Below are 22,629 nucleotides of genomic sequence, written 5' to 3' on the forward strand. Positions count from 1 at the left end.
AAAAACCTGGCTTAACCAGGAGCTCACATTAAATCACATCATTTTAAAAGATTGTTTAGCCCTGGACAGAGCACTTAAAATCCCATGGGTAAGATACGTGAGAACCCAGCTGTCTTTAGCAGGCCGTCCGGAGCTCTTCTCATCTCCAGATGAAATAACTCATGAAGATTTAAAATTAGTTAAAAATAAAGGGAAGTACAAGAGCTAAAAAAAACCCATGGTAAGGAAACATTATTTGCTTACCTCTGTTCCTGGAATGGAACCATACCTTCTTTGGGTAACAAACCCTTACCATCGTTTTCTCTTAACGAGATTTCGTTTTGACCTAATTCATTTTATATTGGGTAATTTTGGAACCTGGGCCAGACCTGATGACGCTGAACCATGCGATTGCGATTGTTTTTCAATTCAGGATACGATGCATTTTATTATGTTTTGCGGTCATTATACTGAGATTAGAAAAAGATATTTGCTCCCTATTTTACGTACTCAGGGCTTTATTCAGGTAAAACCAGCCCTGTTGTTTTTGCAACTTCTTCCTAATATAAAAGTAGCCTTCTCTGTCGCTAGTTTTCTAGTGGCAGGAGCACGTTTAAATAAGTCTCAAATAAGGCACAGGCACTTTATCTCTGAAAAATGAATTTCCTCTTTTTTTTAACAAACCCTTCTTTTTATCCCTTTTAAAATATTTATGTATGTTTTATTGTATAAATTTAATGTTTCTTTTTGTGATAATTGTATGCAAATTTAATGATCTGATGAAATGTTGTTATGTATTTTTGCTCGATCTTTTATGATTTTTAATAATCGAATAAAGATAATTGACACAGTGCTTTCTCTGCATTTTTACTTTGGGTTAGTTATCCTATGACTTTTGTCTTTGTACCCATGTCTTTTGTTTCTCCTTCCTACCTGTGCCCAGCGTTTCCAATTTCACCGAGTCCTTCACTCTCACTTAATGCAACTTCTCTATTTTGTCGTTTTTTCGGCGCTTATGTATATCATCTCCTGCGGTTACTCTCCTTCTTCCCAGATGTTTGATGCCTCTTGGACTTTTGTCTTCCATCCAGCAACGCCCGTTGTTCATATCCAACTAAAGTGTGAACTGTAGAGCAGTTTCTCACACAGGTCTCAGGTTAATCCAGATTTCAAAAAAGGGAAATAAGGACTGTCCATTGCATCCTGCAATTGACAGCTCACCCCTTACATTCTGCAATTTCCAACACTTCTCTGTATTCGCCACTTGACAGATGAGAGAGCCTTTGTGACATCCAGTGACGAAAATGGACAAACTTTACTCCAGTAGCCCATAAATTGGAGTTTAAGGTGAAGCTGCAGAAAGGAAGTGGGGTCACGAGGGGCGGAGTCAGGAAAAGCAGAATCTGATACTAAATGTATACATTTATGAGGTAGCATTTAAAAAAAAATATGGGATGAAGGAACCTGTTGCAGTGTTCTATGTGTAGCATTTTTAAGGAGTAATATTAATGCAAAGATAAGTCTGGTGGTTAAGGCACTTTCTGGAGCGATCTACGTTTTGTCTAGTCAAAGATTTGACTCGTAAAGTAGCATAGAGGGTTAATGTGCTTGCTGCAAAGCATATTGTACAACATGCAGGTCACACAGTTGCAATTTATGTCATAGCTCAGTTGGTTACTGCATTTGTTAACATATATCCTTTGTTACTTTCAGTTCATAAGTTGGAATTATTATAATGTAACACAGTGAGCTGTGAACCAACATCAGGGACCAGTCTTAAAGTTTTGTTACAGATAACCCCAACCACCGTGTTACATTTAAATCCTAACTTTTATGTTTCTTAAGACCAAGCATTCTTAACATTGATTTCTTATCAGTATGGAGGCTATATGACGCCTACAACTTGCAACCCCCAGTGTCTTAAGTAACATATCCTATACATTAATTTACAAACTTGTATGTTTTTTTGTCTCGGTATTACGTGTGTGATGTAAAGTGGTCTGACACTCTACATTGGGATAAGTAGCGCCATAAATGAAATAAATAAAATGTTATTAGTATAAAAACTCATACGGACAGATAGTTCTGACACCAATGAATCATATCTGTTGTATATGGAGGGATTGAACCACATTTAAATCCTACCTCAAAATCACAGTTTCTCTTAAGTACTTGTGAATTGATAACAAGCTGTGTACCACAGTTTCACTTAAGAATTGATAAACAGTGTGTGCCTTTGTGTAGCTCAATTGTATTTAGGTGAGATGCTCCATATAGCTCCAGCATGTACAATACTCCACGAAAAAGAGGCTGATGGCCCTTTAAATGAGGCCTTTCTTTTTGTTCCCAACTGGAATTGAAAGCTTCTTACTGCCTACAGTTTGCTTCTTCCAGTGAAGAGCAGACAATGTGCAGGCAGGTGCTGCTGAGCATGTGTCTGTAAATTACACTGGGACAATTTCAGCATATTTCTTTGAGGCCAGACCAGATCCGGATCAATGATGGATGCTAGATCTAGAATCCATCTTGACCTCCCCTATGTCCTCCACTGATGACATTAATGGGCCCTATCACAAAAATGTTTTCAATGGTCCTATTTCATTTCCTTGGTGGTAAATTAAGCCAGTGCTTGCCCCATATATGTTTTACCATTGTATTATGACACCGGGATTCTGGAGTTAGCAACGTGTAACAAGAATGTTTGTGCATGTTTATTGTGTGACATCTTGTGGTGGTCATGTGTTCTGATGTCCTAACACTACCTTCTTTTTATACTGCATTATTGCAATGTAAGTTTGCTGTGTTGTACTGCGGTCTTGGTGTTGCCTTCTGTTTTGACAATCTTGTTGTGATATGGCAGATTCTGTTGTAAGTGTGTTTGTATATTGGTTTGTGTCTATTAATTTATGTTCAGTTGTTTACTTAGATATATCAATTCAGTAGCATAACACAAAGCCAAAAAATAAATAGGCAAGTGACCCTTGTAGCAACATTCTGTTTGATGAACAGTTAAGAAGGCACTGGTCTTTAAATGTTACACTGCAAACAAGTATTCTTTTCCTGTATCACCGCCTTCACAAATCTGCTATTAAGATATGGTGGTAAAAGGTATTTGCTCCTAACACTGCCTTATTTATCACCAAGGCCATGTTCTTGGCCTAGTCAAAACTGCTTTGTGATTTGGACCCATTTCTATTTCTCTTTTACCTTGTCACCTCTGTTTCTAATTCCTGTATAAGTAGCCTGCATATTGTTCTCCATGTCACTGTGCCTGAAATGAATAAAACCCCATTATATGCCTTGTTTCCTCTCATGGCACATTCACAAAGTCCACTTGCTGCATTGCTTTACTCACCACTCCTACACCCCACTAATTTCCCACTTACTAAAAGCTATCTGCCTCCAGTCTGTCATCCGTTTCCCATCTCCAGTGCATCTTTCAGACTATCCATCTGATCTCCCACCTACAGCTGCTTCTTTTGGTTTCACCATTGCCTAATCAGTGATTTTCTAACTTTTTTAGGGACCACCTGGCTCAGTGAAATTGTGGACATGATCTACCAGGATGGAGATGCCAAGAAGTGCAGCAGAGATACCATTTTCAACCGGGTTCCCTACCTGGAAATGTGCTCTCCACAAATGCCACCAGGTACAGTCATTCGTTTCTAATGTAAAGGAAAGTAAATAGGTCTATCACTGACTCTCCCAGCATAGGAGAAGAGATGCTGCAACTAAACAAAAGGCAAAACTATTGGTTTCAGACTTTCCAACTCATGTGGTCCCACCTTGTGTTACATCAGGTCCCTTCACTTGGTCTCCAGTTAAGAGCCAAAATGCAAAGTGAGCTACAAACCCGTGCAAAGGGTGGGTTAACGAGCTGTAGTTTGGAGGCTTTCCACAGCAGATGCCCATTCCTGGGTGTGAAACCTCCTCAGGAAATCAGCGCCAGCCTCAGAGGTTTTTTTGTTTTTGTTTTGGTGGAGGGGCGGGTACAAGTGCTTTAGGGTGTGCTCAGCACAGTACCCCACCTCCTACAATGCCCCCATCCCTCTCGCCCCATGGAGAAAGGTTAGCAGGAGTTGGCAGGTTTGTGGTTTAGTCACTTCTTGTTTACATCACACATACTCATGTGCTAGCTGATAATTGCAAAGTGAGACGATGTATTTAAAATGCTGCAAACTGCTAAAATAGCAATATTACAAAAATGTGAATTGCAAGCTGATGCAGGGCATTCCTATGGTCAGAAGAGTTGCTGGGTATTTAACATATGGGGTCAGAGCTGGCTTTTGCTTTCCTGTTCTTTGAATTATTGTCCCTGAAGACATTTTGGGCCACATGTACAAAGATAATTGTTTGTGATTTCCAAATAGCGAATTATTGCGTTTCAATATGTGGTAATCACAAGCCCCAATGTATAAATGTGTCTTTGACACATTTTGCGATTCCCAGTGAGTCAAAAATAGACCTACCTCATGAATATTAATGAGGTAGGTCTCAGTTTGTGACCTATTGGGAATCGCTAAAATCACAGGGATGGTGGCCTGCTGGGGTCAGCAGACCACCAAGTGTGTGATTGCTGTGATTGACAGAGAGGTTGTTGGACCCCAGTTGCTCTGTTTGCCCTCACCTTCTCGTCATGCACTGAGTAGCGCTGTTCTCCTCACTTCTGGACCCCCCCCCCCCCCCACCCCGATGACGGGATATTTAAACAGCCAGGCTCTTGGCGATATGTTGGGAAGGCTGTGGCCTTTGTTTTTAATAATTTTATGTGTTGAATTTCACCCTTTTAATTTGATTTGCTTTGTTTTTACCAGTACTGTTTGTTCTTCAGGGGAGACTGGAAACAACAGAGGAGTTGCTGGACCCCAGTTGCTCTAATATTTGCCCTCACCTTGTTGTGCGCTGAGTAGCACTGTTCTCCTCACTCCAGAACACACCTCCTTGATGACGGGCTATTTAAACAGACACTTTGAGCGTCTGCTCCGTCCACTCCCAGATCGCAGCAAGCGCCCGAACACATGCCTTTTTTTCTCCAGGAATGCCCCCTTCATTGAGGTATTCAAGGGAGGAAGTTATGGCAGTCAATACATCAGGTACGAACGCTCCCTGTGCTACGTTTGAATAACATCTTGGTTCAGATTTAGTTCATTGTGCTTCTTGTAAGATGACCCTCACAAACGACACTATTCAAGATAGACACTCTATGAGCCCCGAACCGGACCCTCTAGTAGTCACACACAATTCATTCACGTACACCCTACTTAATGAAAGGTTGATAATTAAACATAAATTGGATTTTGCTGAGTTTTTAGGGGCATACACACCAGATTTTACCTTTGTCACTTAAACCTGGGCAGACCTAGCATCCGGTCCTGACCTGGTTCAGACGATCCTGGCAGGACACTCGATTTTTAGAGCAGATAGAGCAGGTGAGCAAGTGGGTGGGCTGGCATTTGTTTTTACAGTGCCTTTCTAAGGCTTACCACCTGGGACAGCCAAAGCAATGCCCGCCAGACCAATGCCCGCCAGACCAAGAGAAAACTAAGCTGGTTGGCGGTCGGCAGACGGCTTTGGCAGTGTGGCAGCAGCGCGTTGGCATGGCAGCCTGCTGCCACACCGCCAAAGTCGTAATCAGGCCCTTAGTTCCTGTATGGGACAGATAGACAACTGGAAGAAGGTCCATTGCTTAAAGCTTAACTCCAGGAAAAAGGAGATCCTTCTCCTAGGCAATGAAACTTGTTTCTTGTCACCAAGCTGGTGGCCTCAGGAAATGGGCTAATTGCCCTTGCCTGTGAGGAAAGTCAGAAATGTGGGTATTGTCTTTGACAGTACATTAAACTTTGAAGATCAGGTCAATGTCTTAGTTTCATCTGTATTCTTCATCCTGGGAATTATGAGAAGGGTCTGCCCTCAAATCCCATCTGACCTTCAAACAACTGTTGTGACTGCATTGGCCAAGTCCAAATTGGATTATGGCAATGCTCTATTTCTGAATATTCAAAAAAGATTCCTCCACAAACGACAGATGCTGCAAAATGCATCAGCACAGCTTCTTTTGGGAATTCTCAAGTATCAATCTGTGTCTAGAGTTGAATTGAAAGCACTATGCATAGCCTTTAAGGCAGTACATTATGTTGACCCAGACTATCTGTGGGACAGATTTACCTGGTACAGCCCGTCAAGGAAACTGGGATCACCCACAGCTAAGTTTCTGGTGATTCCCAATATAAAACGAGCCTCATGGGGAGATAGAAGTTTTATTTTGGGAACTGCGAAATTGGCGAACTCCCTCCCCATGTCCTTCAGAACATCTCTCAAAACCGGACTTTTTGCACTTAGGGTAGCATCTCCCTCCAAAAGACAGAAGCAGCGCCAAGACACCTCAGGACATTCGTGCTCTTTACAAAAACCTAAATCGAATCTTTTAAATTAAGCAATCTATTTTTAGGTCTTGCCTACGCAGCGTGCATGCGGTGCTAAGGCAAAAAGACCTTTTGAAATCGATTCACTTTTCGCCCTAAAAACGTGCACGCGTTGTATTGCTTTCAATGGCTACGCGTGCACGTCGGTGATTCCCTTGCGGGAGCGAGCTTTAACACCATATGCTTGTAATTAACTTGCAAGCATATGGTGCCCCTGGCTCGCTCCCTTAAGGGAAACGCTTTGGTTGCTCTCGGCCGCACTCCCCTCAACCCTCCCACTTTTAGCACGAGGCGCGCGCGCTTGTTTCTTTGGGTACAGAATTTACATGAATCTCCGAACAAATTCCTTTCTTCTGTGTGTCTTTAACAAGTTGATGGACCTTCTCTCTGCATAGTAAATAAGACCACGTGATCCTATGTTAATTTTCAAGCAGTGACCAGTCTAGTTGACTCAGAGGGCAGGGTGGGGGGGGAAAGTGAGGCAAAGGGGTTTGTACTGTTTTATGGGACTGGCAGATTGCTCAGCAAACAAGCACAGACTGAGGCTCATAATGTGCATGGATGCTGTTTTTCTAGACTTCCCCTACAGATAGTTTTGGATTTTGTGCTACCAGTAGGTCACAAATTGGATTTTGAGTTACCAATAGGTCACAAATTGGATTTTGTGTTACCAGTAGGTCACAAATTCGAACAGCCACGTGACCAACTCAGTTTTTCATGTTTTTTACGTCAGCATATTAAGTACTAATGATAGTAATTATTATTATTTACAATGCACGTCAATGGCAAAACTGTGGCGTTTTGGATTACTTAAAAGTAATCCCTAATTATTAAGTAGCATCTTGGTGCATACAAGCAAAACAAGGCCTCATTACTGCCCGGTGGAAACCTTTCACCTTCCCCATGACACAGGTGTACTACCAGCCTGCCCTGCCCTGGGGCACCGTTTGACCTGCCACTTGTTGAACATGAAAACAAGCGCTGCTGTGGACTTACTATGTGCTCGGTCCTGCGTGGGCGTTGATGGCAGTGCCATATGTGCAGTCACTTTGATGAACCCCCCTCCCCCCGCCCCCACCTCCGAGGAGATGGTGCCTCTAGAGAGGCCATGTGCTTTCATGGCAGTGCTGTTTCTCATGGGGGTCCAGCTTCAGGGCAGTGCTGTGGCTCATGGGGGTTCAGCTTCAGGGCAGTGCTGTGGCTCATGGGGGTTCAGCTTCAGGGCAGTGCTGTGGTTCATGGGGGTCCAAGTTCTGTGACTGTGCCTCATTGGATCCAGGTTCTGTGGCACTTCAGTGGCTCAAGGGGAGCGAGTTTGATCTGCACCGAAAATGACACTTGTCTTGCAACGTCCCTAGTTAACACACTGTTGGCTTATGCCTGCTGTTTTCACACCTACCTTACAGCGCTCTGAAACACTGCTGAGTGAAGTCGGCGATACATAAGCAACACATGAGATGGCCGTTCTGTTCTTCATGGTGCCATGCTGCGATGGCAGTGCTGAGCCTCGCGCCCGTGCTTTGAAGGCAGAGTTTTGGTTCCTGTGACCCGTGTGGTGCTTGCACTATTGTGCATACGGGGCCCGTGCTTTGACGGTAGTGCCATGGCATCTGTGGCCCTTCATTCGATGGCAGCGGTCCCCGTGGCCCTTTTTTACTGCTGGGCCCGTGCTTTTATTGGCAGCTCTGCGTTCCACTGACGATTGTGTCTCATGGTCTCCTGAGTGGACTATAATATTAGGAGTAATCTGGCAAACGAAACAAAAGCATTAATGGCTTCTACAGAAAGGTGGCTACACGCACAACAAGCATTGGCATAGCCAATAGGTCTCGCCTTTGGGACCTTATAAGTGTTTAGCCATGCAACACTTGATGTTGTTGCGCCAAGGATATTGTGCTAGATAACTTCAGCACAATATCCTTGGTGCAACAACATCAACTGTTGCATGGCTAAACACTTATAAGGTACAATGTTTAGCCATGCAACAAGTGATGTTGTTGCACCAAGGATATTGTGCTGCAAAACTAAATACTTATAAGGTCCCAAAAGCGCGACCTATTGGCTATGCCAATGCTTGCTTTTAAATGTAGCCCGTTTTCCATAAAGGAAAATGGGATGCTTTTTTAAGAGTAGGCAGTGGTCCATGAGACCTTTGCCTGCTCCTAAAAATATTTTTACAAGCATTCTCAGGGGAAGGGGCTTCTTGGGGATTCCCTTCCCATTTGCAAATGGATTACCACTTACTTGAAGTAGACAGTAAAATGCTAATGTTTTGCGACCGCATTTGGGTCGCAAAACATTCACACATACCAGTGCGATTCGATATTAGGAAGGGATGCCCTAAACACGCCTCCTCTTAATAACGAATCGCAAACCCAATTTGTGATTTGGTAATAGGTTACCGAATCACAATTAGGGCTTTGTACATTTAAAAAATACTTTTATGCGTTTGCTAAGGGGCTGATTCTGTGAAGAGGCCCATTTGTGACCACAAAAAGCCTTTGTAGATGTGGCCCCTTGTCTCTTCACACTGCTTTGTCTCTGTCATGTACAAAAGGGGCTCAGCTAGAGATTCTCTTTTCCCTGGGGCCCCAGTTCTTCCGGCCTATATTTATGCATATATGTATATGTTTTATAAATAGCATGAACATATCCGGGAGGTAGCAAAGTGCTGAAAAGGGTCAAATGTAAACACACAAACATGAATGATTCAATGGAAAGGGTAGTGGGTTTGGAGGAGGGCAGTGGAATTGTTACTGCTGCACAATGTACGTCTCTTTACTGCTGTGTCTGTTGCAACAACAAAGTGATGAAACAAAAGCTTCAATTAATCTCAGCCACTGACAATCACTCTGGATCAGACCATTATTTTTCACCCCTTATGTCGCTCTAGACAGAGACCAGCCATATGCAAATCAGTCTTGGTCCTGCTCGTTTAGGACCAATCCAGTTCCTGCCAGACCATAATAAATACGGACATTTGTGTAGAGAGTGACAGCTCAACCCTAACCATGCCCTTAAGCCAGTCCCCTGTGTGGAACCCAGAAACAGAAGAGTGTAAAGAAAAGAAGAACTGGACCTGGGGGACAGAGTTAAATCTTGGAGCCCGATTCATTTGCCAACCTCGCTCAACCAAGAACAAATCTGACAGAAAGAGAGGGAAAACAGAATGGAAATAGGGCAGAGGTGTGAGAGAAACAAGGCAGGGAATGAAACAACGCAGGTTTGAAGCGTGAGAAGAGAGATTGAAACTAGACAAAAGCAAGAGAATCAGGACTGAAGAAAGACCCTAGTGAGACTGAAGCAGGACTGACGCAAGAATGAAAAGGGAGTTAACAACACTGAAATAAGATGAAAGGAGAGCTGACATGAACCTAAAGTACAAGAGAAGCGAGACTGGAGTACAATAAGAATAAAGCAAGACAAAGAAAAGCTGAAGAGAGTTTTAGAGGCATGAAGCAGGCTTTCATTAAAAGTGATGGACAAAGGAACAAGAGTATTTTTTATTAAAATAATATATTGCCATTTTAAAAAAATTAAAACCATAAACAGGTATAGTCAACATTTATGGTTGTTTTAACATGAGAATAGACATGTTTTAGGATCATTGCAAGGTATTCCCTCAGTCCTAAGGACATCGTAATGTAGTGACAGTATTCAGGTTTTCTCTTGTCAAAGTGCCTCCACACACGGTCGCCCCTCCCCTTTAACTACAGCAGAAAGAAGGAATCTGAAATTGGCTAAGCAATTCAACCATGAAATGCAGAAATTTTTGGGGATGAACCTCAAGAAAAGGACAACTTTAAGAAATTAGACGCAAGTAAAGAAAAAAGTGAGTTCATGCGGCAAAGGCAGAACCATTGACAAGAGTCAACTTAGACTTTCTCTAAAATAGTAGTAAGAGAAAAAGACAGGAGTATAATGGCGAGGGTCTGGGAAGCAAACTCAAGCACACATGCCAAAGGATCTTAACAGGGTTATAATAACAGAGAGCTGCATCAACCTTAGAGATAAAAATGTTTTTACAAACCATCATGAATGTTGCAATGGAAGAGCAAGGCACGTCTGCTTTCAGTCCTCCCCGGAGGCCTCTGGGAAGGCCAGCATGAAGTCAGCGCTAGGTTTTCTGAAATATGCACTTTGGAGAGGAACAGTTTCAAACAACAAAATATGCAGAATCGTGGGAGAGACCCTTAATGGACTAATCTCCATGTGCTACTTTCCAAGGTTATTTAAAGTTCTGCTGGAGCTTGTAGTGTGTCAACATTACAGCCTTCATTGGTAAGATAAAGTTCGGCCATTTGGTGAACTGCAACAAAATTTAATCCAAAGGGCCTAGTGGGGGCGGGGAGCGAACAGCTATGGCACCCCTCCATTGCATTGAAAAGCATCACACGTTTCTCTATGTTTTGTCTTAAATAGGCATTTAGGAACTACGCATTACATTGTTTTCTTTTTGTATCGAAAGTGCTGATTTGGGGAGAATAAGAGGAAGCTCAGGGCCTGGGCGTATAGTAAGCAAACTCTGAAGAGCGCAGTTCAGGTCCCGATCGCTGAGGGAGAGATAGGAGTGTGGTCGACTGGAGACGGGTGACAGAAAGCGCAAAATCAGCAGAATTCTCTGCAGAGATATACAGCATCAATTTTAGGACATCCTTATCCATTATCCCTGCTTCTCATACCTCATTCTCTTCCCTACTTTTCATTCATCTTTTCTACTTAACTCTTATTTTCATCCATCAAGCCTACTTCTCATCCATCATCTCTACTTCACATCCCTAATTCTCATCTCTACTTCTTATCCATCATCCCTACTTCTCATCTCTGCTTCTCTTCTCTGTGTCTCATTGATCAACCTATCAATCCATCAATCAAACAAGATTTATAGACCTCTTCTAATCACCGACGAGGGTATCTATAGTACCTGCTTCTCATCCACAGTCCAATATCCCTACTTCTCATCTCTTAACTCATCCATCATTCCGACTTCTCATCCCTACCTCTCATCTATTATCCCTACTTCTCTGCCATCACCCCTACTTCTCATTCCTACTTCTCATTATGCATCCCTCAGTCACACCAGCACACTTTGAATATTCTGAAACAGTGGGCTGGATTCTGCTGGTCTTTTCACTGACAGTCTTTCTTCTCATCTTTACAAGCTGGTTAGAGTAGAGTAAATGTGACTCCTAGTGCATGTCCATAGAATCTAAAGCTGTACAGCATTACATTTTATTTAAGTAAGTGCTGGCGATTTGCACAGGTCTCTGGTGAAAGCTCTGACATTTTAAGGATGACAGGGGGGCTAATGTCACTTGAAAGAGTCAGTACGTGCAATGTATTTCAATTCTGTCACAGCTCATGGGACCAAAAATAAAAAAAATACCTGCACACTGGTCCTTTCAAGCCAGCACGTCTGGAAGTGCCTGAGTTGCACAGGGGGTTTAATTTTAAATAAATTAAAAAAATGTACCTCACCTTCACGGCCCGGTCTGGCGTCGTCCCACGTCCTCTCATCCACACAGGAAGCAGGCAACCTCCCTCCCCTCCCCTAAGCCAATCAGAACGCTGCAATGGCAGCATTGTGATTGGCTGGGACACCGACCGCGCAGGCGTCTATGGGGAGGACATTTTCTCTATGTAAGGAGAAAAGGACAGAGTGCGTATGACTGGTTTGGTCATCCCTGGGGCCAACCAAACAGTCAGTGCGCACAACAGTGGGCAAGCCACTCCTCCCCTGCCCTGAAGCAGGACCGCCCGACCACCTGCCCGCCCCCAACCAAACCCTTCTGTTTTCTTGCAGTGCAAGAAGCAGAAACATACAATGGTATTTATAATACCATTTTATGTATCTGCTTCTCGCACTGCGAGAAAGCAGTGGGGTGATGCTCCTCCGCCCACATGGAAGAGCCGCCCCTGCCTACAGGGCTTGGGAGAAATAGCTATACGCGTTCATCCTAAACCTTATCTGCATTCGGTGTAATATGGAACTTACAAAAGGATAAGGCCTGGCTAAGCCTCCTGTTCTGGTCCTAATTGCAGCTCCCATTGGAAACCATAAAGAGCAAGGTTTGGACAGAGAGAGCATTCGAGTTAAAAGTGATTTCTATAAAAATACAAATTAGCATGCCCTTCAAATTTAAAGCTAGTTCATTTGAAAACCCCTAATAACACCAGTGTGCTCTGTGGAGATTACTTTTATGATTTGCTCATAGATTACATGCATTTAGTTATATTATGGTACCATTAAAGTAAGCATTAGCATCAGGAAGAATGTCAACCAATCAGAGAAACTCTCTCGCCTTCATGATGTCATGTAATAATGCCGCATTGGAATTGTGTTTGTACCTAATCATCCCAGTGTCTCACATATATTTTTTAATAGAACTTGTTGAGAGACTATATGTAGCAACATGCATCACATTCTTAGTAGGCTTCAAAATGCACAATATTGCCCTTTTTAAAATTTAATTTCTCCTGATTTTGAGTTTTAATTTAGAAGATTTCACCATTTTGCACGGTTTTGCCTAGCTACTTGTCTATACCTTTGTTGACCATACATCTGGGTTACATGTCACAGAAACTCTTCTGTTTCGCTGTCATTTGCATTTTGGCTGCATTTGTGGGATTGAAAAATTGCTTTGAGTCAGTGACATTTCAATTTGTTGATGGTAAACGGTGATTGCAGTATTTTTTGTAAAATTCTTGTTTGAAAGAGCACTGGAGGCACTTCACAAGTTACAAGAGCCATCAGTTTTAAATTCTGTAAATTAAAATGCATCTAATACAAATCTCTTGCCTTTTTCTTTTCAAAACTATTGACAAATTAAAATAGCTCTGGTAAAAATGGTTAAAAGATTTGTTCCATCTCTTATAATCTTGTAGTAGAGTGTGAACAAGGCAACCAATCCTGAAATGGAGAGCCACTTGTTACTCTAGTAATGTAACCAATGCATATCATTACCAATGCATCCCATTGCTGCAATTTACCCCATTCTGCTATTCCCATATCATTACCCAATGCAGGCTTGCGAATTGTAGGAAAGTATGATCTGCTTTCATGGCTATCCCCACTTATTGCCTTGTGTCAGTGTGTTTTGACTGTAGCTAATCAGGACCTCAGCAACTGTGCTCTCTCCCCTAAATTAGCTCTGGTAAATACTTTGGTACATGCCCAATTGGCTACTGGTATACCCTCGTAAGTCCCTAGTGGGAAGCATCGTTTACATCGCGGTTTTCACACCGCAATACCTTTACAACGTGGGTACTACAACGCAAGTCATTACAATGACTTGCGCTGGATGGCGCTCTAAGCTAAGGAATAGTATGATCTACTATTCCAACACCTTCCCTACTGTACATAGACTGGAGTTGGAGTAGTAAATCATACTATTTCTAAGTCCAGCGCCCTCCAGCGCAAGTGGTTGTAATGACTTGCGTTGCAATGCCTGCGTTGTAAAGGCATCGCGGCGTAAACACCATGATTTAACGTCATATATTCGTCCCTAGTATATCGAGGTACTCAGGGCATAGGTACACCAGGGGTCTCCCATAGGCTGCAGCATGTTTTGAGCCTCTCATGGGAGTTGATTTAAACTATGACTAAAGGCCTGCCATTACAACCTGAGTGAGATGGTGCTTGCACCCCTCACAACAGATATACGCTTCTTTCAGTCCTATGGGCAGGGTGCTTGGTTATAAGTGTGAGGGTGCCCCTGCATGAGCAGGCCATCCCTACAATTCCTGGTGTCGATTCTCCAAGCTTTGTAAATGCAGTCAGCCATTTTAAGATATACAGTGGACATCAGTCATTACGAGATGTCTAACTATATAATGGCTGCATCGAACCTGGTCATTTTTGGTACTAAACAAGTTGAAATCATACCGCAACACAAATACTGGTGCTGGAAGTATGATCCCATGTACTCGGGGGATCCTTAGGGGACCCCCTTGTACTCCCAGTAATAGCCATTCAGGATCTGCCAGTAAGCTAGTGCTGCTGCCGACTACAGAAACGATTCTGCCCTCCTGCTGCCGAGTTGAGCTCAAGCAGGGGAACGTAGAACAATAGGTTTCCCGTCAGAGGGAGGTGTGACCACCTCCCAGACAGGACTTACTCTCAGACAGGACTTAGTGTATTGGGCTTGGGTGGGGGCACTTTGCTGTGCCACCAGACTGCATTGAAAGGTACATTTGGTGCCATCTTTGCATACTCTGGTTTGAGTCAGTTCAGGAACCATCTGGTGTGAACTGCGCAAGGGAGTATCCTCCCCTCTGTCCAGCCTCTCTCAGTGAGGGAACCCCGAGTCGTTCCAACTCTTTCTCTAGGGAATTTAAGGGCTCCCCTGTGGGTGAGTCCTCAGATCATGGAACAAGACTTACCTCTGAAACCAAGACACTCTTTGATCGGCTGGAACTGTGACTGGAACTGAGACTGCATCAAGGAAGACTCCTGCTGCTGCTCCTGGTTTCACTGTTCTTCAAGTCATCTGCTTCGTCTGTTTCTGTGCTTCACCCAGGGTCGCCAGAAAGCTTGTGGGCATCAAGGGCATCCAAAGAAATCTCCCTTGGAGTGCAGTAGTTACTTCCTTGCATCTGCCGGCATCGCAACAAAGCTGACCGGTCTGCTGCTGCTTTCGCCCTACGGACCTCCCGTGGCCCAGTAACACAGATGGTGGTCCTGCTGCTCCCTGGAGGCCTGACCTGTCTGCAATTTTGAGGACAGTATCCTTCGTGAGGGCCGCTGGGACCAAAACCCTGTTCACCTCGTTGACTTGCCATTGCCAAGGTGTAGGATGCAGGCTTTGTATATGAAATTACCACTAGGTGGTAATACTGTACACAGAGTACAGGGGTTCCCCAGAAGAGTACAGGGTGTTGCAGGGATTCTGCACATACACAGAACTATGCACAGGAAACCAGGACTTTGGTGTATTGTAGTGTACCAAAAACATGCCTCAGTGCCCAGAACCCCTATCCGGCTACCTATAGTATCCCATTCCTTCTCTGTACTACAGCATAGCTACCAATGATTTGATATCCTAGAACATGTGACTCAGGAGGCCAGGCAAAGAGGTAAAAATCGGAGTTCGGCCCGATTCGTTTCAAAGGAGATTGGGGGTCCTTAGACCCACGCTGCTTGCAGATAAGTGGAAGGGTTCCAGGGGCCAAGCTTTGGGTGTTAGGATCAGCATAGGGGGGGACACAAAGCAGCACCAAACATACACCACCAGCGGCACAGGGGTAGCCGGGTGCTGGGTGCAAACACAGCATCAGGTGCCCAATAAAATCCTATGGAGTATCTTCTTTTTGGAAACAGGCTGCCGGCGTCGAACCGGAGTGTCCAGGCAGAACACCAGCGACAGCACAGGTAAGTTAAGGTGTTGGGGGTCACAGGGGCACAGCTGGTGGAGCTCACCAAAGCCCGGGGTCTTCAGGTGCAGGGGAGCCTTTAGACAGCGGAAATCTTCTGACAGGTTCGGTCGCAGTGGGGTGACCCTTCAGATTCACTCAGTAGGCGCTGTTGTGGGGTTTATGAGAGGTCTGCCAACACTGGATTCAGAGACCTGGTCACTGGGGAGACTTTACTGGGCAGTCCGGTCACTCAGACTTGGGCCGTGGTTGTTGGGTGCAGAGTGGGCGCAAGTTGCGGATCTAGAGTCTCTGTTGTTGGTTTTCTTCGAGACAGGTCCACTGTCCTCAGGAGATTGTAGACTTTGTTGAAGGCAGCAGTCTTCCCAGGGGTTTCATAGGCCACTGGCTGCAAGACAGGTCACAGGTTCATAGAAGTTGGAGACAGGCCAGTAGGGCTGGTTCCAAGGCAGTTGTCGTCTTCAGGCTTCTGCTGCAGGGTGTCTTCTTTCTTCATAGGTCCTCGCAGATCTAGTTTCAAGTTCTGGGTGAGACACCTAAATGCTAAATTTAGGAGGTGTTTTAGAGGAGTAGTAGGTAGGGCCAATGGGCACCTTACCTGGGTTATTACACCCTCTATTATGCTACCCTCCAGTGGGAGGGGGGATAGACCTAGGCATGATTAGAGGGACCTCCCCATCTTCAAGATGGAGGGGACTTAAAGTTGTGCTTCACCTCGCTTTCCCCACCTTAGGGATGGGGTTGACAGAGGTGGGCACAGCTCCTATTCTTTTGCGTTTTTCCCACCGGCTTTCCTGCCAAAGGTCTGGGTGTAAACCAGGTGCTGCCATCTGCTGCTATTAGCAGAGGCTGGAGGTCGCATTACAAAGGCGGCAGTCCTTTTAAGCCTCCCTCTTTAAGCACTGGCCCATCCTTGAGGAGGAGGGGTGAAGCCTCTGCCCAGGATGTGCATTGCTTCTGGTCCCAGGGAGCAGGGGCCCTCTACCCAGGGGCCCAAAAACATGTCTGGTGGTGGCTGGCTGCCTACAGCTGGCCAGAGATCACACCAGGGTTGACAGGTTTTCAGGGGGCACCTCTGAGGTGCCCTCTGAGTACATAGTACAATAAATCCCACGCTGACATCAGTGTGGATTTATTGAAAGGAGTAGTTTGGTACCAAACACTCCTTTGCTCAGTGAAGTCATCATAGTCCTGGGGAACTCGAGTTGTCGAGTTTCCAGCCCATGTACTTGCTATGGCTTCACTGGCACTTACAATATTAGGACATGGACCACAATATTGTGAGGGCATATCTGCTCATGCTAGGGTGACCAACTGACATGGGTACAAATTCAGGATGGTAAGTGTAAACATTCGGGACAAAGGGTCGAAATTCAGGACAAAAATTCAGGACAGAAGGTCAAAATTCAGGACAAATCTTTGGGCCAAAAGGTATGTTTTACAGACACACCATTAGGTTGAGACAATCGTGCACTTCACGTTTTTTCAGTATGCGTGCAGATTTGAGAAACTGTCGTTTTTTTTGTGGTATTTCATATGCTAATAATCTATTTATAAGGTTACTGCACTGGGTTATCCAGTCTGATATTTTGTTTACAACTCATGGTCCCGAGCAGGCTTGTTTGGTGATAGAAGGGGTCAGGAAGATCTGCTCGGATAGACTTTGTTACTAGCATCTCCTATCTGAGTGCCATTGTGAGATGGAAGGTGGCATGCATAGGTGAACTAAAGAGAGGATTGCTGTGATGAACCATCCATAGGGAATGCATTATGGGTGTTTCAGCAAGTGGAACTTAAAATATGGAATCTGACTTTGCTTATGGGAACTTTGCAGAGAGCTGCACTAGCTGATGGAAGTCACAAAGATGCTTTCCCTGCAGCTTTTTTAAAGAAGGCACTGTCGATACAGTATTGCATTGTTTATTTTTGATGCCTTGCCTATTGCTACAAACACAATATACATCTGAAGCACAGCTCATGACACTATGAGGCTCTCAGTTAAACATTACACCTAAAACAAAACATGCAAACATTTACAATTACTAGTGTAACATTCAAGTAGCAGTTGGGTGTCACTCAAAATGTCACATGCATGATGTATAGATCCCAGACATAAGCACACAGCAAATACAGAATAGTAACACATAGGCAAGGAAGTAGCCAAAACATTTCAATAACTCCCACTTTGAACTAAAGCTCTTATGGCACAAAGAAAGCAAAATAAGTCCTCACAACCCTCCCCAGAAGAGCTCTCTTGTCCAAGGATCTATCCATTCATCCTTCCATCAAACCCCTGATATCCACCATTTCAAATTTACATTCTATCATGTATTAATTCTTTCACCCCTCGTTCAGTCTTTCACCATTCATTCTGTCTTTCCATCTGTGTGCCCATCCATATCCAAACCTTTTCAACCATTTGCAAACCTATCTATCATCTATCCTTCCATCCATAATTTCACTCATCCTTCCCTCAATCCACCCTTTCATTCATCCATCCACCCTTTCACCCATTCCATTCTTTCACTCATCCATCCATTCTTCCACCCATCAATCCATTCACTCATCCATCCCACCATTTACCCTTTCACCCAAGCCAGCCTTTCAATCATCTATCCACTCTTCCACCCATCCATTCATTCACTTATCCATCCAAACATTTACCATTTCACCCATCCTTTCACTTACTCATCCATCAACCCAGTCATTCATTCGTCTACCCATTCAACTTTTCACTCATCCATCCATCCTTTTCTTCCAGCTCTCTACTCTCCTTTTCAATTATGTATGCATTCTTTCACTCATCCATCTTTACATTCTTCTTTTCACTCATCCAGGCACCCATTCGCCCATCCATTCTACCAATCATTCATCCATGCTTTCACTCAACAATCCATGCTCCCTTTCTCTCTCAATTCCCCTTTCACTTAGCCACCTGTCCTTTCATCAACCCTTCACCCATCCACCCACTCATCCATGTACTCATTCACTCATGAATCCATCCATTGATGCACACTCATCCATCCTTTCTCTCATCAATCCACCCTTTCACTCATCTATCCACCCATTTGCCCCTCTACCCTCCCTTTCACTCACTCATCCATCCACTCTTCCACCCATCCATCCATTCACTCATCCATCCAACCATTTACCCTTTCACCCATCCAGTCATCCTTTCACTTACTCATCCCTCCACCCAGTCACTCATACGTCCACCCATTTAACCTTTCACTCATCCATCCATTCTTTCTTCCAGCTCTCCACCCTCCCTTTCACCCATGTATGCATTTTTCACTCATTCATCTTTACATTCTTTTCCCTCATCCATACACCCATTCGCCCATCCATTCTGCCAGTCATTCATCCAGGCTTTCACTCATCCATCCATCCTCCCTTTCTCTCTCCATTCACCTTTCACTTAGCCACCCATCCTTTTATTCACCCTTCACCCATCCACCCACTCATCCAGTTACTCCTCCACTCATAAATCCATCCATTGACCCTATCACTCATCCATCCTTTCACTCATCCATCCATCCTTTCTCTCATCCATCCATCTATTCACTCATCTATCCATCCTTTTGTCCATCTAACCTCCCTTTCACTCACTCATCCATCCTTACATCCGCCCTTTCAGTCATCCATTCATCCATTCATTCACCCTTTCACCTATCAATTCATCAATCCATCCATCATTTCTCTCATCCATCCACCCATTAATTCGCCCATCATACACCTTTTCACACATCCATCCATCCTTTTACTGATCCATCCACCCTTTTACACATCCATCTACCCTTTCACCCATACATACATCTATTTACTCTCATCCATCCTTCCAATCATGCATCTATCCATCCTTTCTCTCATTATCCATCCATTCACCCTTTCACTCATCCATTCATCCTTTCACTAATCCATCCAGCCATTTACCCATTCCTCCACTTATTTACTCACCCAGCTTTTCACATTATGAGGTGAGCCTTTGTCTGCTGAGTTGCAGACAGAAGAGGCTTATAAAGAACTTCACCCTCGCTGTAGTTCCTAAAGCAGGGGGTGGGGGAGGGTTCACTATGTTCTTGCACATAGGCAATCTGAAAACTTGGAAGTCATGAGGCATGCGTGATGCACAGTGCCAGGACGTGAGGTGACTGTAACATGGTGTTGTTTCCAGGGCTTTAAGTGAGATGAAAAAACTGGGAGTCTCTCTAAGGGGCGTGTCTGATGAAATTAAGGGAGTGGTTTAAAACACCTCAGCTAAAAATATGTGCTGAGCATAATCTGCCACCCATATTTTGCTGTTTCTATCATTGCATGCAGTAACATTAGACCTACAACAAGCCTTGACTATTGGCTTTGTCAATGGATGTTAGTTGCATAAAATAAATAAAAAAGAAGCAACTATGGCTTTGTTGTATATAATATTAAAAATGCATCAGCTCTCAAATGATGAGACTGTGTAAGAACTATAACCTCTTCTCTTTAACTTCTTTTGGAAGCTTCTTTTCATGAACTGGCACGTAGCAGCATGGGGATTTTTGTACATTTGTTTTGTACATTCTTCCATCTAACCCTAACAGAATGCCATGCCCTAGACCACCGCAGGAGGAGGCCACCCCATGCTGTAACAGCTCAAACTAGCCCATTGTCATTCTGTATGTAACAATCCCAAGCATACAGAATGACAATGGGTGGGGTGAGGATGCTCTTGTGCTCGAGGATGAGTGCGAGGCGGCACCATCAGGGAGCTGAGGACTCTTGCAGGGGCATAGCTCTGCTTCCTGCAAGAACCAAAATTACGTCCAAAAGGACGTGAGGTCCAAATTACGGATGGTCCATGAAATTTACGGACAGTTGGACACCCTAGCTCATGCAGCTATGCCCTCACCTGTGGTGAAGTGCTACGTGCCTTAGAGCTGTGAGACCGTCTAGAGGGGTGTCTTACCTATGCCTTCAGACTGTGTTAGCAGGCATGGCACCCAGGCAGGGTTCCATGTCGACCTTGTCATTTTCTCCCTCACATGGGCATGGAAGATCCAAGGGCAGTGGATTGGTCCCAGTGAGTGGGGTACCATCTTCAGCACCCAAGCCCTAGGTACCCAGTGTAACATTTACTAGGGACTTACAGGGGGTAGAAGTACCAATCGGGGGTTTGTTTTTAGGAAGGAAGCACTGACACAGGGGACCTGGTTGGCAGGGCCCCTGTGCACTACAATAGAAACTACATCAAAACCAGGCAAAAGGTGGGTGGCTAACTATGCAAAAGAGGCACTTTTTCACACAAGCCTTGTTGGCTTTGCACTCTAAAATTCTTCGGGCTACAAGAAGCTCCCACCTTCAGCACCTCATCCTTCCAAGATCAACGTCATCACTGCATCCTCTGCACGGTGGACCTCCATCTTTAGTTAGCTGCTGGATGTCCTCTTGTGACTCCTGTGCCTTTGGCCTGTGGTTCCTCTTGAGGGTTTCCTTTGCTGCAGTGGACTCCCCTGCTTGCTCGGGCCTGCTCTGACTCTTCTGCACTTGTGGTTCCCTTGGACCTCACTGGTCCCAGCGTTTGCATCTTTTCACTTTCCACGCCGTTTGCAGCTACCAAGGATTGTTGGTGCTCCCGCTGGACACCGACCGCCTAGCAACCAACATCTGACATGGGACAGCTCATGCACAACTTCTGGTCTTCCTTAGTGCCACCTGGTCCTCACAGCTGCAGCAACAAAGTCACTGCCTTCACTCCTGAACCTCCTTACATCGGTGGGCATTGTGCTTCCATACCTCCTGGTCACCTCTGAGTGGCATAGACTTTGTCCCTTCTGCTTGCAGGTTCTCCTCTTCAAGAATCCACCCTTGGAGACCACCAAACTTCGTCACAGGCTTTTCCAGAGGCATCTTCATCAAAGTCTTCCATTGTCGTCTACGGCAGGTTCTGACATCAATTCACTCCTATGCACCTGGCTCCCTTGGTGCAGGTAACCTGTTTACTGGTGCATCCACGGGTGGGATTGCTATCAAACCTTCCATCTTCCAAAGCATTGCTTTGGCGTCCTCTGGGAAGGGTCCTTCTTTTTTAAAACTGCAACCACAACTTCTCTATAGAATTCCATTGGGCACACAGCTGTGTTTCTACTCTACACACAACCTCTGTGGGGTTCCTGGGTACTTACCTTGGGTGGTTCTTGGTGTCTCCAACTCCTCTGAGTCTTCTGGTCCAAGTACTGTTCTCCTTTGCAGTTCTAATTCCACTGTCTTGGTATATGGTTTGGTATTCCCCTGGAGACCAATGTATATTTGTGCTACTTACCTGATTATTTTGAAGTATTTTTGTGTGTATAGTCGAAATATCTGGTTTAGAGATATACCAATGTGTTTGTGATTGTGTTGCATAATAAATAGAGTTATATTTTATAAAACACTCTGTGGTTCTTTTTCATCTACTTTACACTGTCGATTAATTGTGGTAAAACAAGTTGCTTTACACTCCTTCAAGATAAGCCCGGAGGCTGCTCTCCACAGCTACCACTTCGAGAGCCTTCTATGGTTATCAAAGACCACTAAAATCACCATAAGGCAGAGGTCTTCAAACTTTTGTAGGTTGAGCCCCCCCTGCTGAATCTTTTTAGATGTTGGGCCCCCCCACCACCTAACATAAATTTCTGGAACCTGGCACACTACACAATTGCCTGAATTAGCGCAAGGTTACTCCTTGGAGTGCGTACCATATACTAAGCCAGCCTCCTTCATGATGAACCTCACTCATAATGTATATCAGTAGTAAAAAGTCTAGTGCTGGGTCCCAAGATTAACACCCTGCTCCTTTTTGCCGATTTATGTATAGGATAAAGTCAACTGCTATACATTA

The 22,629-nt window shown here is 44.4% G+C and overlaps 1 protein-coding gene across 6 annotated transcripts in view; it reads left to right on the forward strand.

The window, feature by feature from the left end:
- LOC146811881 (sulfotransferase 1 family member D1-like) overlaps positions 1-22,629 on the forward strand; it is a 331,172-nt gene that overhangs the window by 152,817 nt on the left and 155,726 nt on the right. For all 6 annotated transcript variants that reach the window (XR_014966793.1, XR_014966792.1, XR_014966790.1 and 3 more), the window contains exon 3: positions 3,503-3,628. Coding sequence is in view for 2 of the 6 variants with exons in the window: in XM_085618839.1 (XP_085474965.1) it covers positions 3,503-3,628 (126 nt within the window). In the remaining 4 variants the exon portion in view is untranslated. The remainder of the gene's footprint in view (positions 1-3,502; positions 3,629-22,629) is intronic.

The sequence above is a fragment of the Triturus cristatus genome, chromosome 7, assembly GCF_964204655.1.
Source record: "Triturus cristatus chromosome 7, aTriCri1.1, whole genome shotgun sequence".
Taxonomy (NCBI): domain Eukaryota; kingdom Metazoa; phylum Chordata; class Amphibia; order Caudata; family Salamandridae; genus Triturus; species Triturus cristatus.